General features: G+C 35.3%; 1 protein-coding gene across 3 annotated transcripts in view; it reads left to right on the top strand.

The window, feature by feature from the left end:
• The window catches only part of NBEA (neurobeachin), a 464,261-nt gene that overhangs the window by 268,173 nt on the left and 173,804 nt on the right, over positions 1-22,284 (top strand). For all 3 annotated transcript variants that reach the window (XM_030449922.1, XM_030449935.1, XM_030449928.1), the window contains one exon: positions 8,725-8,849. In XM_030449922.1, coding sequence (XP_030305782.1) covers positions 8,725-8,849 — 125 coding nt within the window. The remainder of the gene's footprint in view (positions 1-8,724; positions 8,850-22,284) is intronic.

The following is a 22,284-nucleotide window of genomic DNA, read 5'->3' as shown; positions in this document are numbered from 1 at the left end:
ACAATGTAAAGTAAGTATTTTTTTCTTGAAATTGGAAGATAACTTGCTAGATAGTTCAATTTTTGAAGCGTTACTACATTTTTAATAAGTTGCACATATAGTATGGAATGCATTTTACTTGATCTCATCCACATACAGTTATGATTCTAGTCTAAGCCATTCTGTCTGTCTCTTTTTGCTGTCAGGGAAGAGAGAGGCCACTTGAATACACCATTTATTCCATCTTGGAGTTCATGGTAGTACTTACAAAATCTTATTAAGTACAACACTGTGCTGAGATGTCATGACATGACAAAAAATGCATTAAAATTAAGAATGCCCTAAAACACTGTATATGTTTTCAATATACAATATATTTCAATATATTCTCCAAAAGTGAATTTTACCCATTTTTTTTTTCTTTATTTGAAAGTTCTAAAAGACATTTGGGGGGTTTCATTTCTTCTTTGTTCAGAATGATGACAACGCATTCTGAAATAGAAGAAAGGCTCCAAACAAGATGTCGAAGTTAAACCACAGAGCATTGTTCAAACCACTTTCTTTTCCTATTCTTCAAAAATAGTATTAGTATATGCCTTAATCTAAAAATGTATTGCATTTTAGCATTTCTAGGGGTACAATTTATTGTTTCTAGAATGTGGCACAATTGTGTTTTATTACTAAAAAAGCCCATTGTGATTCTGGTGAGTCAAACACTGACAATTTCTGTATTCAGTTTTTATTTTGCCTCAGTTGTTCTTATGATGTCACTGGATCAGAACAAACTGAATACAAAATTTCATGAAATTGTATTCTTTCATTTAGCTGCCCTACATGTAGTGTCCTACTACTTCATATATTTTTAAAGGTTTGCCAAAGTTATCTCACATTAAATTTATGTTTTATATTAAATAATTTTGATAATTTAAAAAATTTTGCTTACCTTTAGTTTTACTTTGTAGACATTTGATTTATTGTCTTTTCTGTTGCAAGTTTTTTAAGAGCTATGTGATTATGTGATTTTTTTATTTATTTTTTGTTTTTCCCATGTAGCTATATGCATTGTTGGCCTTACTACTGCTTCTTGATATAGGTTTACTACTGTTTAATTATGTACAGGAATCACAAAATGACAGCTCACTCTGGGATCTGAACTTTATAAAAATATTTAGACAATCAGAATAATTGTTAGTCCTTTGTGTGTGTGTTAGTTACCAGCTTTTTCCTTCAGACTCTGTGACCTGCTAAAAGCCCCAATCCCTTTAGAAATTGTCCGTGTTTTACATATTTTTTTTCTGATGTTCAGAGCAAGTTATCAGACCATAAAATATAATGTAGGAATTAAAATGCATCAGAAGTTTGGGTTTCAGGTACTACCATAGCTAAAAGGAGCATCTCTATAGTCACAATCTGGAGGAATTTCTAGTTTTTGGCTTTCCCTTTCTATTTTTCATCTCTTGAACTTCAGTGTCCTCATTTTTTTCACTGAAATTAAGTCATAGAACTTTCAAGAGTTGGACAGTTTCCTTAGGAATTTGTATTAAGTATACATTTTTCCAGTGCCTTAAGAAGAGAATAAAAGCCACATAAATCACCCCTCTCTTCTGACAAGGGTGCTACTCTTTAAAACAATTCTTAGAAAATTCTTCTCTGGGATTCTTAGTCATCTTCTGATGAACTCTGCTCTCTTTTCTCTTGTAGCCAATTCTCTGTTCCTCTCAGCTTTGTCCTTCATTATTAATGCAAGACCATTAGTAACACGATAATAGGAGAGAAACTGTCTAGGCAGTTTTCTTTTTGGTTTTCAAAGGTGACTCCTGTGCTGTTTTTCTGATGATCACTGGCAGTATTTTGTGTTAGTTTGAGTTCCTCTGTGCTCTGCTTCATCTCTGTTTCAAAGTCCATATGAAAACTCTTCCCTTACATCTTTCCAACTGAATGTTGCTTTTCCTTTACCAATCAGTGATTACATTTCAAACATTTCATCTCTGCTTTTCAATTTCTTTATCTTCCAATCTCTTGGCTTTATTGTTTCCCATTTCCCAATATCATGGAAAATATTGCTGCAAAAAAACCTTTCTAATTCCTCCTTCTGTTTCACTCCTGCTCCAGTAAATATATTCCAATTAATATTATGTATTTGTTAGAGCCTATTACTTTTCTTCTTTAATTCCTTTCTTTAATTCTTTAATTCTAGACTTTTCTTTTAAGCCTTTTTTAATTTTTAGGGCTCTGACTTTGTCTACAATTCTCTTCAAATTTCACCAATCATTCCTATCTCATGTCTCTTCTCATTTTAATTCTTCACATTTTGGCAGCCCCACATGGGAGGCACAAAAATACCTCTCATCTCTGGTGACACTCCTGAGTACATCAGTGCTGGCATGCCTGGATTCCAACCATGGGGCTGGGATATAAGACGTCTACCTGGACTGCTCTGCTCTCCACATCACCTCCTCCAGCTCTCAGTCACCAGGGCACTGACTGCTGAACCAAATTCACAGAGAACTCCTTTCCTTTCTCACTCACTTCTGCCCATGATCATTTGCTGCACTGATGACAAATAAACATGGTGAAAAATCAGGTCACTGACCATCCAGCCATCCCTCAGTGAACCAACATCCTATCCTGAACCAACAGCCCAGGCATCCCTTCTTCACCCACTGCCACAACCTTGCCTTCATCTCCATCCTCCAATATTTGCTGCCAGTGCCACCTCCATCTGCTTCTTATGTTCTTCTTTATGGCCTGTCTTCCAGCTTTTATGTCACCTTCCCAGTCTGTGGACATAACTTCATTTTATTGTGCTGATGTCCTCAGCATTGGAGCCCTGCCTCCAGCATCCACGTATCATCCACTTGACTTCCCTAGGACACATCAGCCTACCTTCTTTCAAAAATTACAGTATGAAGCTTCTCACATAAGAATTGAGTCACTCAACATCATATTAATTTAAAAAAACCTTTAAGATCTTAAATATTACCTAAATTCCCCTGAGTAATTAGCATCTTTCTATTTAAATGCTAAGCTCTTTTTCTGAGACTTTTTCCCTTCTGCCCTGAAATTCTGCCAATAATACTCCTGTTGTTTAACTATAACTATTCTTGTGCTTGTGTACTTATGAGAAAAAAATATGTTTCATTTTATAAGAAAGCTGAAAGATTTTAAACATGAATTAGTAATATTTTTACCACCTTTTTCAATTTTCATTGCATTAGGTGTTTCTCACATTCATTGTCATCTTCATCCTCTGTGTTAGTCTTTCTAGTTTTTAGTATTAAATTTGTGGGGTTTGTTTGGTATTATTTTCAGTTTTCAGGATTTCTGGGTTTATTTCTGGTAATCTCTAGTATGCTTTTTGGAAGAAACCTAATGGATCTTTGTGATTTTTATAACTAACAAAATCTTTACATAGAATAACCATCCTAGTTATGGTAATTAGGCTTCTGATATCTGTTTCTGTTCATATACAACAAGGCATTGTTTTATTTTAGCCAGCATAATGTGGGATGTGATTTTGGAATACCTGTCTCACCATCTTGATAAAAAACAGCAGTCAGTGTTTCAAGCCCAGTCAGAAAAACCTTCACTGTAATGCCATCACTGTATGTGTTTCTCTACCACTTCTGAACAGTATTTGCTTTTTCATTGTTACAGAAGATGTTTACTACTTATATCTTCTGGCAAATAGTTTTAAATTTTGGCTTTTACTTTTTAAAATGGAATATATATTACATAAATAATAACTTGTACTTTTGCATTGAAAGTTTTTTCTACTTTTTAAAAATGTTACAATTTTTCTATTCTTCATTTGATCTTAGGTAAATGCTTTATATTTTTCTGGTGTACTTTTTTTTTTTTTTGTTCCCTCAGAACATAGTCAAAATTCCACACAGTGAAAATAATTGTTTTTCCTTCTTGAAATATGTTACAGAAAAACAACCGGGACTAATTTTTGAAATTATAGATCATCAGTTCCTTGCCTTTTCTATTCAGTTTCCCAGGATTACAAAGCCTGCAGATTCTTTGACATCCTTCCAGTTCTGTGACCCACCTCTTTTTTCCGAACAACTTTGTCCCCTTCCCCCCATGCCTGCAGGCTTTTTCCTCTTCATTAACATATTCGAACTTAATCTCTTCCATCTGGCAGCCCATCCTTTGGGCTGCAGTCTGAGGATCTTTTATGGACGTGTGTGCAAGGCTACTCTCCACTGTTTGCATTTGCCTGGAGTTGCTGTGGCTTGAGGTGACACACAGCAAAATGTGTTTGTATTTGAGCAGGGACTGCTTTGCACAGCCATGGAGCTGATGACCTTCATGCTGACATAGGGTGGACAAAGGTTTGCTGTTCAGGACATCTAATATTCATAAGTAAAAGAAAAAAACCCTTCCCATACACTTCTTTGCTGCAGTGGCTGAAGGAGTTAATAGAAAACTGTCTCAAAAGTTGTCTTTAAAAACTCTGAGCTATAAGGGATGTTGTGAAAAGGCAGAGAGAACTTGGCAGTTCAGGATGGCTTGATATTCCTCTAAATGGTTTTGGTGGCAGAGAGCAGCACAATTTCTCCTCCAGGAGGGAAATAGAGCAGGCTACCTGAAATATTTAGATTCATCTCAGTAATCTTTGTCCACAAATATATGGAAGGTGTGTGGGGTATGGTACCAGAGAGTATTATACAGAATTTTGTGCATTTCCAAGTTTTAGAGCAAACTGCCCTTGGGAGACTTCAAAGCTGTTTCCTCTAACTTATATAAGTCCACATTGGCTATCTGGGATAGCATAAAACCACTTTACCTCTCCACCCCATGCTGACCTTTAACAAAATAAAATACTGTTTAAATTAGGGGAATGTACACAGTAAGCTCCTAAGCAGGCACTAGTGATGACAGTGAAATAGAATTTGTAATCTCTAGTAAAATAGGGCTTGTTGCATTAGACCGTGTTAATTCTGTCTTTATAAACTATAAAATATTGCACATCTGAAATTTGGGATTAAGTTTACAACAAGCACAGCACTCGAAATAAAATTTCTCATTGCTAAGTAACCTTGTGATATCACTAGTTTCATATCACCCCTCATTATGATAAGGATGATAAAGGTTTATATTAGATTATATTACAGTTTGTAAGGGAATTACCTTGACATCTAAACTCATGGTGCAGACTTCTTTGGGTCATGTGGTTTAGGGTGCATTTCAAATAACTGTTCATTTCAAGTGATACACATATATTCTACACATATATATTCTTCTCTTTTGAAGTGTGCAGGAGTAGCTCATGAATGATACTATGAACTTCCAGTTCTTAAAAAAAAATAAATTCATTACTGTAGGCTTAATATTCACTTTTTCATTCAAACAAGCCTGATTCAAAATGTCATTTAACTGGTATAAGATACAGGGGAATGAGAAATTACATGTTATCAAATTGTCTGTGGAAATAAGGATTATTAATAATATACATTATTAAGAAAAGCACAGCTTATTGAAATATTGTCCTTACTGCAGAAATAAATTACTAAAATGACTTGGCTTATTCAAGTTACTTCTAGGGAAAAAGGATTGTAGCAGAAAGAGATGTGTAGATTTTGCAGGCACACTTTCTTCTAGGACTGACTTGTTCCCAGTAGTGTCAGAAAGTGTAGTTCTGCTTTATTTACAGCCATAATTTAGAGCCACGTAACAGCTACCTAAATTCCTGAAAAATCTTAAAGCCTGAATAATAAGTATTTCTAATGTGCTGTAATCCAGGAGCTGGGCACCTTGATAATAATTCAGTCCATAGCTCTGGACTTTCAAAGCAGGTTAAATTCTAAATCTTAGGCTGGAGCTTGTGACTACAGTCTTCTGCTTACCAGTATTTTAAATCTAAGACAGAGATACAATATTATAACTTTTTAGAAAAATCCCACAAATTATCTGTTTATAAAGCAACCATTCAAAGCTTCTTCTAAGTATAGCCCTAAGCTTTTGAGGCATCTGCTTTCTTACTTATTGTTCAAGATGTTCAGAGAGTCATCTGAGAATAACTGATCAAGATTCAGAAGCCTTGTCTTTAGGTTTCAGATACCATCTTCCAGTATCTGGAAGTATATAACACTGTTGGATAGATTCCTGGCCATACATCTTGTGATTACGAATAAGGTTTGTGTTCTGCTATTTGAAGGGTTTTTTTATTTTGCAACATTACTGTGTGTTTCAGGCTTCAGACCCTGATGAACTTGTAACCCTTTTTTGGATGACCAGATTAGACTTTATCCTTTGGCAATTTCATCACTGCTTTACTTAGCACTTAATTTTAAAAAGTGACTTTAAAAGCTGGTTTACTTTCCCCTGAGAATACAGAATTCTTCAAACTGATTAATGAAGTTAATGAATTATCAGATTTACAAAGGAAAAATTAAAACCATGGTTTTTTAGTCTTTTAATATTTCTTGGTTTCATAAAAAGTTTTAAATTCTGACATAATTCTGTCATTCTTCTAAGTGTAACAGTCTTATTATTATTATTGTAATGATAAATTTTATTTCTGAGAACTGTTGTAATTAAAAAAGAGTTTTCATTAATATCTCTACTCCAGGTTCATTATTACTTACTCCTAGAAGTAAAAGGGGAGGTTTCTTTCAGCAATATAACTTTCATTAAAAAGCCTTTAGAATTGTCTTTAATACCATCAGTTTATAACCAGGTCTAAGCCTAGGAGTGTGCAAGAAGACTTTAAGATTTGTCTTTTAAACATGGGACAGTTGTCTGCCCATTTTTGCATTCATATTACATAAGGGTCAAGGGGATTTAGCAGTCACAATAAAATTGTGACTCAGTGTAGAGGAAGAAATGATGGACTGTTACTTCAAGCTAACACAACATCTGTGAGCAAACTTTGTATCACAGTACAAAACCAAAATAGGCAATTTTAATTAGCAAAAGATAATTGTCACTCAAGATAGCAAGATATTTCTGTCTCATAGCATGCAAGCCCTGCCATTAATGCTGCATCTTCCCACTGTCTGAGCTCAGTCACTGCCCAACCTTCATGCAAGATGCTCTGAACAGCTGGAAGAGAGGAAGCATCTCCCACTAAACTCCTGAAGTTTCCTCACTGCTTGTAGAAAAGTCAAACGCCTATTCTGCAAGACAGCAGTGAGGACCTTTATGCAGCCTTAAGCACATAGTAAAAAATTTCATTCAAAGTGCAAAAAAACCCCAGGGTTACTAAGAATGATGTTGTGCTGCTTCTGAATATTTGTAAGTGGCTAGAAGGTATGCTGTTACATCCACCCCCCTTGGTGCTTTGCCCTTTAGAACCTATCCAGGTCTCATGACAGCAGTTAGTAAAGTTGGACAAGAACTCATGCATGCATAAAAAAAAGTAGTTAAGTGGACTGTAAAAAATTAAAAGCTCTGCTCTACATTAACATATTTCTAATTTTCTCTGGAAATTGTTACTATCATATTGCTTCTCAAGGTGAAGGCAATATAGAAAACAGTGGCTAAGCTAACACCTAGGAAAATCCAGCAGAGGTGAAGCTCATACTCATGAAAACTGCTTTTATTATTTTATTTTATTTTATTTTATTTTATTTTATTTTATTTTATTTTATTTTATTTTATTTATTATCTGCATTTCGTCCATGCACCTCCAGGGTTCTGCAGATAGATTGAAAATGCCTGGTTTAAAGCAGTGGTTCCCTAGTTACGGTCTGCAAGGTCATGATCTGCATTTTCAGTGTATCACGTGTTCAGTTCTGAGTTTGATGATAAGGATGCATCTAGAAGCATTTTGGGTATTTATAGTGATCCAAAGTGTGCTTAAAATCTTAGCTTAAAATAGGTCTTTGTCCAAATTTCTCCCAGCATACTTATAAAATTGATGTGGGATATGTTTGTGTTGATAAGGTCAAGAAGCTGTCTGCAAGTGGAGCTGGTAATTTCTTTAGAACAGAGTTTGAATACAAAGTGATTATATATGTGCATGTTTTGATCTGAATATAGATTAACACTGGCTTATATCATTCTACAGAACTTTAATATTGCTTTTGGATGTAAAAAGGCAACGTAAGGCAAAGAGGGCCATGGTTGTTAATGGCTTGTATTAGCTGGAAGCTATAAAATCATCCTAGTACTCTGTTAGTGCTGGAATAATAATTTACCAAGACAATTACCACGCGGTGGAATTTTTTTGCTGCTCTAATTCAGTGTTATTAATAATGAATAAAATTGCAATTTTCTCAGGTTGCTAGGGGCAGTAGGGAATTATTTCAATGAATATTTCAGCACATTAGTTTAATCATAGTTCCACAAAATTCAAGTGAGCAATATTTTATACTTCTAAGTTCAGTCTGCTAAGGGACCATAGTCATTAAACTGCAAACTGTTTGCACTGAGGTCCATTCTATGATTTACAAGCCTTGTTAAAAACACTGTAAAAGAAAGCAAGCTGTGCCATTAATACTTGTAATTTGATGCTGGATTTGCTAATGGGCTCAGTGTGATTAATGTTTTTAGCAGCAGGAAGAACATTTTGAGACAGGCAGTGCTGAGGTTTATAATATATAAATGCGCGTAAAGAAACATTAGAATATTGGTTTATAGAATATAAATATAATTAACGTATGTTTTCGTAGTATATGTTTTTACAAGCTGGTTTTCCTGAGATAGAAAAGCAGTAGTGAAATTATACTATAATGTATGTAAATAGAGTTCAAGCTGTGGTAGGTGCTGATGTGTGTGTTCTTTATTTCCTAGCCAACTGCATGACTTCTGGCGCTTGGATTACTGGGAGGATGATTTGCGCCGTCGGAGGCGATTTGTTCGCAATGCTTTTGGGTCTACTCATGCTGATGCTCTCCTTAAAGCTGCTGTGGAATATGGTCAGTACTAACCCCTGCTTTCAAAATATATCCTATGGTGTTTTCTTTTTGTGTCTGCGAATCCCTGAGGATAGGGTCCCTTCTTTCATGAGGGCAGTGCCGAAAATTCCTAGCACGACATGTTCTTAGAAGGAATTCTTTCAATTTTTACACTATAATGCACCAGAAGACTTGAGCTCGTGGACTGTTAAATTCTCTGATCCCCAAGGGATTCACATTATAACTCTCTAGCATTCCCAGACACTAATTTTGAGACACTGGCGAAAAGTAACTGGACTCACTTCTCTAGAGGGAGAAAACTAACTCTTAGGCTGTCACACTAATATGCCATAATGGTTCCACTGGAGACTTTACATGAATGAGGAATCAAAAAAGATCCTGTTTTATCCTGATATGTGCAATCTCGGTCAAATTTTCTGGAAATCACGAAGCACATAAGAACTTTTCAGTAATTTTTAAAGAATACTTGTGATTTGAGTAGTGAAATGACTAAATATGAGCTTCAGTCTAGGAACTTTAAGGATTCGATGATGTTTCATTTTCATGGGAATAGCTGGAGTATAAAAAAGGAAGGGTGAATGTGATTACAACTTCCTTTATATCATCTAAAAGTTTCATATGTTTAGTGACAGCTAATGTTTCTAGAAGTTCTGAATTCAATAGATATAAAACTGTGTGACCTACACAGTTCATCAGCCTTGCTGAGTGTTGAAGCAAATAGCTGGGATTCAAACAAGGTTAGACATAAATTAATATCCCTGTGTGTAGTCCTAGTGCACTAGTGCACTTTAATACTTACTGAAATGTGAAGCCTATTGTGTGCAGGACTTAAGGTCATAAACTGTTCATAAGTTGGTTTAAGGAAGACATTTCCCCTGGTAGGATATAGGACTGCATATTTGACAAGGGTTATTTTCTACACAGTCTTGCAAAGCATCAAAATGAGGGGCAGATGCAAAACTCTGCTAATTGCTATGTTGCTTTTATAAGGCAAATAATCATCAAAACTCTAGGCTTTATCTGTTATGCAGGCATATGAACCCTCTAAAATAGTCTTATTGATTAATACGTTTAATTTTGGTTCATAAACTAGCCTTAAAACAGGAAGAAATATTACATACAAACTAAAGGTTTTAAGCCTCAATATTATCCTGGTTTTAAAATAATAGGAGCTTTCCTTTTACTTAGACTTTTTTTCATGCCATTATAGCAGGCATGTTATATCTTTGGGATAAGATTGTACTCAGAGGATGCTGGAAATGGTTTTGTTTTCCTTTTTGGGGGGTTTTGGTTTTTTTATGTGAAGTCTAATACAATATAATATAATACTTAAACAGTTTCAGCATGTTGCAGAGATTGCCTCCATTTCTGTAATTTCTGTGTTCAAGTGTTTTAGTGCACAAGACAGCTGCCTGGTAGCAGAGCAAGCCTGCAAGGCAAAGCAACAATCAAAATAAGCAGTAAAACTGAAGTAGTTGCACTTTCATGTTGGGTAGTTTCTGTATAATTTCTATATAATTTCATGCTACCACCTGTTAGTGAATTCAGTACACAGCTAAACTAGAACTCAGGTGTGTATGCATCCAACTCAGTGGTTGCATAAAAATTCCAGTAGATTGAAGTCTTATTTGTAGAATTAAAATAAGTTAAGTTTTACTTTTCATGTAGATATTAAAAATTAGTGTATGGAATTTTAGAACAGCATACATTAAAGTATGTAATGTTATTAATGGAATCTATCTAGATGTACTTACTTTTCAGAGGCTTAAACCTTTGGATTATTATACTGAAACTTTCAGCTGACCTTTCTCTGTAAGAAAACATCCTTAACACTGATGTTATTTCTATGCCTCTTGGTGTTAGTAATGAGTTGAATAATTTATGAGGTTGTCATGTGAAAAGGATTTGGTGCAGTTTGATGTACTTTTAGCCTCTGGTATTGGAATGTGATTAATAAAGAGCTGGAGGCAGATTTTTTTTCCATAGGGCTTAACTTTCATTGTACTATATTTTATTAGCTTTGTTTTGGTAATTTTGTTTGGAACAGTTTGATAGTAAAATGCCCCTAGCTTCTCAAGCTAAGCATGATATCACACCACAGATAGAATTTAAGACATTTAAAAAAAAAACAAAACCAAAACAAATATGCTGCATAATTTTCTAGTAAAGTATTTTTTACTGACCTCAGATATTTTGTCTGTGAAATATAAACTATTCATCAAAGCAAAATTTGTTGTGCTTTTGTTGTATTAATAGCAATTTTTCATTTTGACTGATACCTCTAGCACAAGGAAGGCTATTTTGAGCATCAGTAAAATAGTGGAAACATCTTACAAGTTTTTGTTATCTACATTGACTGTCAGTTATCATTTAGGATTCTCTGCATAAATATTGTGGGGAAGGAATGTTTAGTCAAAGCCTAAGTCAGCAAGCTCCTCAGTGTCTACGATCAAAGGCATCAACTTAAATAGGTCTGATCAGGCATTGCAGAAGAGGGCAGGCAGTTTCAGCTGAGCAAAAATCACAGAGCAAAGATGACAAAATTAATCAGTCATTTCTTTGGCAGTAAATAATAAGATATGCTGAGGACTACAGATGAGAGAATTTCCAGATTCCTTGGAGATGTTCCTGCTTAACACCTGATTTATCTAAGCTTGTGCAGCCATCAAGATATGACCTTGATAAATAAAAAAGTGCTCTACAGCTACTCTAGTATGAAATCAAAGTGGATGTTGTATGGATGGATGCTGTAATTATATAATACTTGCAGTCATCAAGGAACAGAAGAGTCTTGGCAGCAAATAGTGTCTTGATCTGTATGTTTATTTTAGGAAACTAACAACAAATGTTAAATTCTTCCTTCAAGAGCAAAAAAAAAAAAAAAAAAGTATTAGTTTTAGCTGATAAGTGACTTCTTCCTGTAGGAAATATAGATATCATCTGCTACTGAAATGTAGTATTTTCTCAAAAAAATTCTGCTACAAGGCAAGTAGCAGAACTCTTTAACTACAGTCTGTTGGTCACTGTATGGATATTCAGATGTCTGATTTTGATAAAATATAATATACATACACATATATATGTGTGTGTGCATATATGTACATATATATATGTCTGAAGTACCCAGTAAGTTAAAAAAAACTGCAATGAGAAATTATAACATGTTTCTATGACTATGTGCAGCTATGTAAAAAATTATAACTGCTTCCTATGTCTATATATCTAGTCCTCCTTTGAAACTGTAGTTATGTTGGAGTCATAGCAGCATTTACTGAAGATGGACTGGAGGATTTTTCCCTTTGGGTTAGTCTCCTTCATTTTAACATTTTTGTCATTAGGCACTAGTGTGAACTGGATTTAAAATTCAAGCAAATTATTCCAGTATTGCATTTGCTTTTGTTTCTGTTGCATTCTCACTGGAATATAGATTTTTTTTTCTCCCTTTCTTGAAGCTGAAGGAGTACTACTTACTGTAGTATGAAAGTGCAAACTATAATGGGGTCTTGAACTACCCTGGAACTTTTAGTGGAGTTTTAATTTCAGGGTGCTTATAGATTTTTAACAATTCTTCTTTTAAGATGAGATGGAGTTTCAATGTAATTGATTAAATTGTAGACTTAAAAGAAAGGAAGAAAAAGAAAAAGATTATGTAAACTCTACTCCTCCAAATTTTACTACAAATAAATGCATTAAATATGCAGATATTACCCAATTAACAGTGATTCTGTACATGTGGTGAAAGAACTGTCTCTTCCAGTTAATCACCTTAACAGTTTACAGTCACTGGAGATTAGAATGGATGAGACACTACTGTACCACCCTGCCAGTGAGACAGGCTACTGCTCCACAAAGGTCATCTTAAGAGCAAAATGGTTAATTTATCAAGCTGTGATCCTTCAGTCTTTAAAGATTGTGGTCCACAAATTTGCACATAGAGGGGGTCCAAGAAAGGGCATTTTTAGTCTGCACTGGGAGGCAGCAGCCATGAATAACTCAGAGCCCATGTTTTAAGCAGATAAGTAGTCAAATATTTCGAGTATCTAGAGTCAACAGTGTCTGACCTGTTTAGCTGATTATCTGACAGGCTCTAAATGGTTAGAATGAAAAAGAAAGAAAAAAACAACAAAACAACTGAAAAAAAGCCTCCATAATGTGATACGTAATATATTCAGGTTTTCAAACAAAGCTACAGATTTGGTTTATATGTGCAATACATCAGTTGCTTTTGAATTTGCTTATTTTAATTTACTCATTCTGTTCTGTATTTGGGCATCTAATTAGCAAACTTATTTAAAAGTGGTTCTAGATGAAGCAGTCTGTATGCAGCTCCTCCAGGGACTTCTTGTGAGTACTCAAAGCTTCAGCAAACACCGTGTGTGCTCCTCATCAGAAGTACAGTTTCATTACACGGATTTTTAAAAGCATTAGGTTTTGAAAACTGAAATGTTCAAATCTGATACCTGCTTCCATGAAGCAGCTGGATATTGATAGACTTTCAGAGGATTGGGGGCAGGATTCCTGCTGAAGGAGTTCCATTCCCAGAACATTTAGCTTCAGGTGATCTTCCCTAAAAGGAAGGCTGGATGGGTTCCCTGCTAGAAAACTGGGAGTCTGAAATCCATGGAGTCTGAAATCCTGGGAGTCTAAATCCACTCAAACCAGAGACTGTCTTCAGAACAAGGATTCTGAGTTTCCCATGGACTCCAAAGGAATATTCCCTGACTTGAGGGTGCAGAATGGTAAGGAAAAATGTACCAAAATGAACTTTCAGTAACTGTAGTTCTAGAGCAAACTCTCAGTGCCGAGAAGTCCAGAGCAGTTGATTCCCACAGCTCCTGACTTTCATGTCCTGAACTGCTGTGTTCCCTGCCTTCTGCAATCAGTGTTAGAACAAGAAGGGGAGGAGACTCCAGAGAAACTGGTCAAGAGAGGGCTTTATTCGGCATGTGCCAAATGTTGTTCCAGAAAGATAAATCAGTGTTATATGAAAAAACTTACCTTGACTTCAGGTAATAAGACATTTGAAGGAATCAAAATGCTTCATGATCTATATAGATCATGATCTATATAGATGATCAATTTCATCATCACCATTCATAAACTTTGCTTTAAAATCAATTGCCTTATTCCAGGAAGACTGAATTCCCACCTAAAATCTAGTTGTCATTTCCAAATATCCTGCATTTTTGGTTCTACACTTTGGTATATTAGGTTGTTGACACTAATGACATTGCTAACAACCTAGATGTGTCTTTCATTGGTGAAACTACCATCATTTTTATACAATAAATACAATCTCTCAAAGTCACTGCTTAAATTATATATATCTAAAAGCATTAATTTACTTTTTCTCAGCTTTGTAAAGTCCTCTGACTTCCTTATCTTCATGTCCGAATCTCCTGAAAATGTCTACTGTATTTTCAGAACAGTTTCAACAATACAAATTTCAGAACTACCTTTAAGGAATCAATGTTTTATTAGTAGCTAGTGCAAAACTGAAAGTAATTTGAAAATAACCACTTATCAAAATTTTATTGGCCCTCCCACTAGATGCATAAAAGCCAGCTACTTTTCTAGGTGTATCTGCATCAAGAGCATTCTATATGTACCAAATTATGCTTTCAGATTTGTCTATGAAATATTGCTTTCTATACTATATCTGTTTGTAACAGTTTTACTGTTTACTATTGAGTTTGTAGATCTTTTTGTAGGCTTCTTTTACATTTACTTTTGCTTCTAAACTGATCCAAGTATTCTTTAGATATTTGTTTAGCCCATGGGGGAGAAGGCTCAAGTTGTGTGCAGTTTTGTATCTCTCTTTTTGGGAGCTTTATCTGACCCTGCTTCAGGCAGAGTTTGGACTATACAATCTCCAGACATGCCTTCCAGCCTCTAAGATTCTGTAATTCTTATAAAGGAGCCAGACCTTAAAGCAAACAGTTGTCAGAACTTTATCTTCAGTAAGATTTTTAAAACCCTAGATTACTTATATTGTAATGTTCAAGACTCATATTCTCATGTAAGTTCTTATGGACTTGAAATCAAAACAGAGAAGCAACATTTTATTGATACTAGAAATGCAATCCTCACCAGGTTACTTTAATCTTCACAAAACTTTTTTTTGAGGAAATGCAGATTCACATATCAGAAGCACAGAATAGTTGTGGTTGGAAGGGACATACTCAAACAAGGTGACCTAGAGCAGATGGCTCAGGACTATCTCCAACCACAGCCTTCCTGGGCCACCTGTGCCAATGGTCGGCCAGCATCAGAGCCAAAGAGTGTTTCCCAGTGTTCAGAGGGAATTTCCTCTGCTTCAGCTTTTGCCCATTGCTTCTTGACCTGTTACTAGAAGGAGTCTGGCTCCATCCTATTTGCACTTTCCCTTCAGGTACATGTAGTACTGGCTTATGTTCAACTTGGTGTCCCTCATGTCTTTTATTTGAAGAGCTGCTGTCCAGCTGGGTGGCCCCCAGCATCTACTGATTGGTCCTCCCCAGGTGCAGGATTTTGCAGTTCCCCTTGTTGAACTTCATGAATTTCCTGTCAGTCCATTTCTCCAATCTGCTGAGGTCCCTCTGGGTGGCAGCATGACCCTCTGCCATATAAGCCACTCCTCCAAGTTTCATGTCATGTGCAAATTTGCTGAGGGTGTGCTCTGCCCCATCACCCAGATTGTTAATGATGTTGAACAGGTATAAAACAGTCACGAAGCAATTCTACTATCGATATGTTCATGGACAGTATGATATTTATTATCACCTAAATTGAGTTTTTCGTGCCTACCTGAGCCACAAAAATTGTTTTCCTAGGTTTTTTTGTTTGTTTGTTTGATTTTGTACTTAGTTAATGTACTATCCTGAAAGTAATACACAGAATATCATCAAATACATTGCTTTAAGGAAATGCAAGTGATGATCCTTATCTAAGGTAACTTCCCAAACTAATATTTAAATAACATCTAAGTATGAATATAGAAGAGAAACTAATAAAACAAAGCCCTTGACTAAAAAGGAACCCTGTTCAGTCATTCCACTTGTGCACACTTAATTTTAGTCTATAAGTAAACACAAGCTGGCAATTAAGTGTGAGCAGTTTTAAGAAATAGCATCCACTTTATGTAGAAAAAATCCCACAGGGATGTTACTTGATGCTCAGAGCTGAACATTCTAAGAATGTGTATACAGTCATTAAATCAATCCATAAAAATACTTCCATGTGTCATCAAGGAAGTCCTTTTTGTTCTTTAGTCTAAATAGGATCATTCTGCCATGTGAGACAAGAGTGTAAAGCATTCTGTTTCACTTGGAGCACCTAAAATAATGATGCTATTACACGATATCCTTTCAGATCTGATTGTGAAATCACCAACATACTACAAATGAGTTTACATCCAAATTGTGTGCCTGAAGGAATCACAAGAATCTGTGTATTTTTTAAGCGTAGTAATTTATGATTTGCATCTACAGCCTTATAATTATAGCCCAACAGTGCCATCCACTGCTTCTCCAAATAAAATTCCAAATATTTCATCCTTATAGATCTCTAGAGAAAATACAACATCTTAATATTTTACATGGTAGCTGACAGATAGAGATGAAAATGAAATTTGTTTTAAGAAAGTCAAGGAATAAGAGCTTACATTAATATTACTAGAAGGGTCTGCAGAGCAAAATCCTAGTTGTGTGAATAATTAAATCTGAAATACTAGACTTAACCTAGTCTTCTTTCTTAGCCTTCCCCCCCAGATAATAAATATCTTCTTATTAAATATATCTACTGTTATGATTATCCTCATCCTTATAACCCACTGTAATGTAACTAAAGACGTGTTCAAGGTGCCAAACTGTAATGGAATTTGCTTGGGTAGAGAACTGAATTGTGCTGAATTGTATTGAATACTCAGGGTACTGAATACAGCTTCTGAGGCCTAAGAAACGTCTATGAGTTGCAATAGCATCCCAGCATTCCTTTGCAGTCTCTAAATGTCCTCTACTTCTTACCTACTATTTCTAACACAGGAATTTTTATAGTGGTTTTGTAAGTTTTAAGTACAGATCCATAGAATAGTTCTCAAATCTTCAGTATCAGAATATCTACATTGACCCTAATTCAAGCTTTTCACTGATCCAAATAGGTCAAGAAAGCATATTTTTTTTCCTCAAAACCCCTGTGTTTGGTTCCAAATACCTTTCCTCTGAGATTTTCAGGTTATCAGGCATGGCCTGGGTTTTAGCTGCTGTTACAGGTCTGAGCTAATAGATTTTACTGCAGAACTTTCTGTCTTTTTACCAGCAGTTGACATAACTACTTCTGTTTCTCACTTCTTCATCTGAAAGTGTATGACTCTGGAAAATTCTTGAAGTAATCAAATTGCCCTACAAAACCATTCCTAAGACCTAAAAATTGCAACCATTTATTTTAGAATTCTACTTGCATTTTTCTCCCTTCCATCATTATATTTTAATGTGAAAAGAATACACAGTATCTGTCTCTTCTGCCAAATGAGGGTCATTTACTTACCAAAATTTACCAAACACAGTAAATTACTGTGAAGAGAAATATTTCCAAACCTTTTTGAAGGCTGTATTTGTTCTATGAATTCAGTTCTGCTGCTACTTGACAAAGAAATAGAAGTTATTGACCCATGTATATTCATCAGATCTCATAGAAACATTTTGGAAGGACATTCTATCAATGAAAGTCTAATAACAGTCCTTCAGGACAGCTTTCACAGCTGGGTAAATGTAACTCTTGGGAATCAGGTTTTATCGTATGGTTTTCTTAAGCCCTATTTTTCATGCTTTAAGGAATAAAAGCTCTTTAAATCTTCTTCAGTTATAATTAAAAGCACAAAATATTCCACGTTTACAGTTCTCCACTCTTCTCATTCTTGATGGCTTCTTGACTGCAGGACTTAGTTCTCCACTTTGTATACAAGTAGAAATATGGACAGTGTTTTAAGGGGAGAAGGTGTTTAATAACATCAATAACTGAAAAAAAAAAAGCCAAAGATGAACCAAATGGGTCTAAAAAGCAAGGTGAAGTTCCACATCTGGCTGTATGGAGGCAGATGGCTTTTGAAGTCCTGGAGAGGACAGTTGACCTTGTGTATGTCTGAAATGGAGGACCAATATTTCAGTAGTGCTGCAACCATTGCAACCTAGAATTAGAAGCTCATAGATCTAGATTTAGATAATAAATTTTAAAAGCCTTTACTCTCCCACTCTTTCTGACAGCCAGTAGGAGGCATGGGAGGCTTTCAGGCAATGGGCTTAAGTTTCTGAGAGCCCCTGGAGTACTTGCAGAGTAAAGGTAAGATAAACCAGCAGAAGCAGATTGCTGAAATCTGTTAGATATAGGTGATTCCTTGCCTTTCACAAAGCAAACAGAATTGCTATTGTATAGATTACAAACTAAAGGAATTGTCACTGTAAGAGACAATATATCTTTTCATATACCAAAGTATTTTTACTCATCCTTTTACTTTGCACTACTTTACATTTATCACAGAAAATATATTTCAATTATATTGTGTTAAAACTATAGAGGATTTCTGTAAACAGTAAGATTGGCACAAAAGAAAGAAGGATGTGTACATGTGCACTGGCTGTTACATATCCCTACAAACATTGAGTTCTTCAATGCCACTTATTTTATGAGTTCCTCATTTTATAACTTTAGCTTTGAAATACACACAAAAAGTCCTAGTATAGTCAAACTCTAGAATATTTTATGAGTTCCTGCATTGTGCAAGGTACAGCCAGGGATGCAGAAAAACTTAATGAAATCACAGTATTAAAAGCCAAATACATTGAATAGGAGGTTCTCAAATATACCACTAACCAGCACAACAAGGAAGAGATCTTGTTAAGGATTCTGTCAGCCAGTGTATTATGCATGTTTCCAGTTGTGGGTTTTTTTTTTTTCATATCGTGTATGCTACATCATGACATGACTTTTCTCTTATTCTTTGTATGACTAAAGAATATGTTTCCTAGTACTTTTGTGCAAAAAAGCCTGAATGTTGTCTACAGCAGATGTATTTTCCCATCTGAAAAGGCTACACGTAAAGCTTGAAGGCTGATCTATCGGTGTCTCTTTTGCAATATAGGACAAGTCATTCAGTCCCATGCTTTCAAAAAAGCTGATCGTGTTGGCTAAGTAGCATCTTGGGTCCAGTCTGAATGGTAAATAGTATTGTCAGTGCTCGCAAGTTTAACATGAATGTAGAAATTTTTCAAGTATCACAGCAGTTATGTGGAAGGTTTGCTCTATCTTGTGATCTTTGCAAAGCAAAACAAAGGATGCCATAGACCCCATGAGGCAGCTTAATGGAAAGTGAATAAAAAAATCAGTCTCCTTTTTTCTTTTTCAACTGCTGCTAAGTTTTCTGTGAGTTAACTCTTTTTAATACCCACAATAGACTTTCTGCCTAGGAAAGTGATTACCATTCACCAGTTTCAGAGGCAAAATAGTGAAAATCTTGTAGATGATCTCATCAAGCTATTTCAGTGTTAGACCCTCAGACTCTGCTTTATCTCAGTGATATTTTGTATACTGCCACTATTTTACTTTTCATCTGCTAGACTGTATAAAACAAGGATATTTTAGAACTGCAGTAATTTTTATTTTAAAAAAAAAATAAAGTAAACCAAAAACAACAGATGAAAATTAGAGCCCAGTCAAGCAAATAGCAAAGCTTTGATTTTAGTTCAATAAATGGATGCATTTTAGGTCCAAGAACTAGAAGCTCATGTTTTTACAACTGCCTGGCCCAAGCAGAAGTGCTGTCTGTTGCTACCAAAGAGTAATCCTTTAGTAGAGCTAAAAGTTAAACACAAATATCCCAGCATTAGGGCCACTGCTGTCTCACAAATGTGTGTATCCTGTGGGTGCTGCCCTTTGTCTGCTGTTGCTGTAGGCATTGATCTATGCAGAAATAGAAACAGTTCCTCCCACCAGTTACTGTTGCTGCTGAAGTGAAAATGATGGATGCCAATTCTAAAGATGTGGTGATCTATGTGAGAATGAAACAGAATTTGCACAGACAAAAAACAACAGTGCATCACACTGAACCAGTTGGAATTGCACAAAGACAATGTAATCGAAAATTAGTCTAGATGTTCTAATTATTATACTGACAAATTTATATATAACAGGAAACAGGAACAATCCTGTTGAGAAACAGTTACAGGAGACATGTCATATACAGGAGATTTTACCTGTGTAAAGGCTTCATAAGATGTTCCTTCTACATGTCTCAAAGAACAGAACTGCATTAGAAATTATTATCATTCCAGAAAGCAAAAATCATTTCAGACATGTTGGACAAATGGGTTTCTCAGTGCACTGATCATGAGCTGTTGGGGCTTTCCCCTCTATGTAAGTATTCTCAATAGACATTGCAAGAATTACCTAACCACTGGAATTATGATAGCTACTATAAAATAATTTTAAACTTCACTTGTATACCTTCATTCTCTGCACTAGAGAATGAACTTTTTAGCTGTTCTCTTATGTCTCTGTAGAGTTCCTGTTTCCAAAGAAGTGATCTTGTTTGGATCTCGTAGCAACAGATTAAATGGTGAGGGACAAAGCTGCCTTCTGGTAGAAATAACCACCCATATTTTGGCCACAGAGAGGAAAAATTCAAAAGATAGAAGACAGACTATCATACCACATCTATATAGCTCTTTTTATTTATTTATTTATTTATTTATTTATTAAATACTGGGGTTTGGACCAGTCTCATGGTTTGAAGGCTCTAGTTTTTTAAAGCTAAGTAAGGTTTAGAATACTCCAGTTTGGGAGGTGAGATCATATTTCTTACATATCAGTGCATTACATTTGGCTGCTGGCATACACCAAGTGCTTGTATTTCTAAAGAAAATTTCATTTCTTCCTTCTTCAAGGCTTTATAATTATTAGCCATTGAAATTTTTTGTGAGCAGGAAGCAAAATTGAGGCTGGAATACATGGGTGCAATTCCTCAGTGCAGGGAATGCCTCTTTACAAGTCCCACAGGTTTGGTCCTGTCTTCAAGGCTTTACAAGCAGAGTCAGAACATGGTTTTTCCTGCAGAATGTGTGCTTGGATTAGGTACTGCAAACTCAAAACTAATCTAAAACTTTCAGGACAAAATCCAGACCTGAATGGCGTGACATGCTGTCTTACTTTTCACTTTTCTTAAAAATGTTTTATCAGATTTGATTCAAAAGCATAGAAAGCCTTATTTGGCAGAATTATTTCATTATTATGTCAGACAGAGTTAAATTCAATCATTTTCTGCTTATTACTTTATTAATTACATTTTCCTGTTAAAATAGTTTGATTATCCTCTTTAGTGCCCTGTCTTAAGAAACCTTTGCTTACATGCAAATACTTTGAATTAAGGAGAAATGAAATTCCTTTTTGCTGTCAAAACCAAATTGTGAAAATGCTCTGCATGGCTTTGAAAATCAGTACACTCTATTAGCAGACCTGTCAATATAAAAAGTGCATTCCATTTCCACCTCTTGCTCTAATAACCTTTTCTATGTTACTCAGAGGCAGTGCACATAATCAGAGTATATTGTCAGCTTACTGGAGTTGGGGAAGCATGAAATGAAAATCGCGTTAATATTGATCCAATTCTCTTACTTGCAAGTGTCCTTGATGTCCTTTACACTGAGCAATAACTGTTGGTGTGATGTGGTTATTTTCCTCTCAGCTGTTACTGTACTTCTGCAAATGCAGTTAGGAAAATTTCATTGCTCTTAATTATTTTTCTTGCGTATCATCTTTGCCTGTTTAAGTAATCCAGAGCACACCAGAAAATGCAGTTTCTTTCTGCAATTTATCAAACTACAGTATATACTGAGAGGCTGCATTTCAAACTGACAGGGATTTGTAAAGGTCATCAGTCATGAAATATGAATCCATTCACGTGTGTACAAGTTACAGTGACAAACTACATCTTAATCCAAATATAAACATTTGACTGGTTTAAGTTCCCTTTAGAAAGACTTCTTCTGGTTCCAGTCGGAATGGAAACTGTCCTTCAGGAGCATGAAATGCCTTGTAACGTTTGCTGGACTGGGTATATCCAGCTCCATCCCCTACTAGCTGTTTATGATTGATGTTGAATCAATCAGCAGTGCAGGATCCTTTCTCATATGCTCAGGATGCCTGAAATATCTGATAAATAGATTGGTAATATTGTTGTCTTATAAAAAAGTGTTTCATAACCACTATGAACTTCAATTTTCCTATCTATAGACAACAAAAATAATTAGTGCCCAACATGGTAATTTTAATTATATTTTGTGTAGGACCTTTTGTATTAATATACAATACTTAAATCCAAGTAGTTATTGTTTTAGAAGCTGAAAATCTCTTGGTATAGCTTGCATCAGCTTCATTTTTACAATGCAAAACATCTGAAATTTTTTAA

Source organism: Calypte anna, chromosome 1, assembly GCF_003957555.1.
Source record: "Calypte anna isolate BGI_N300 chromosome 1, bCalAnn1_v1.p, whole genome shotgun sequence".
In the NCBI taxonomy this organism is placed as follows: Eukaryota; Metazoa; Chordata; class Aves; order Apodiformes; family Trochilidae; genus Calypte; species Calypte anna.
This window is presented reverse-complemented; position numbering and strand designations above follow the sequence as displayed.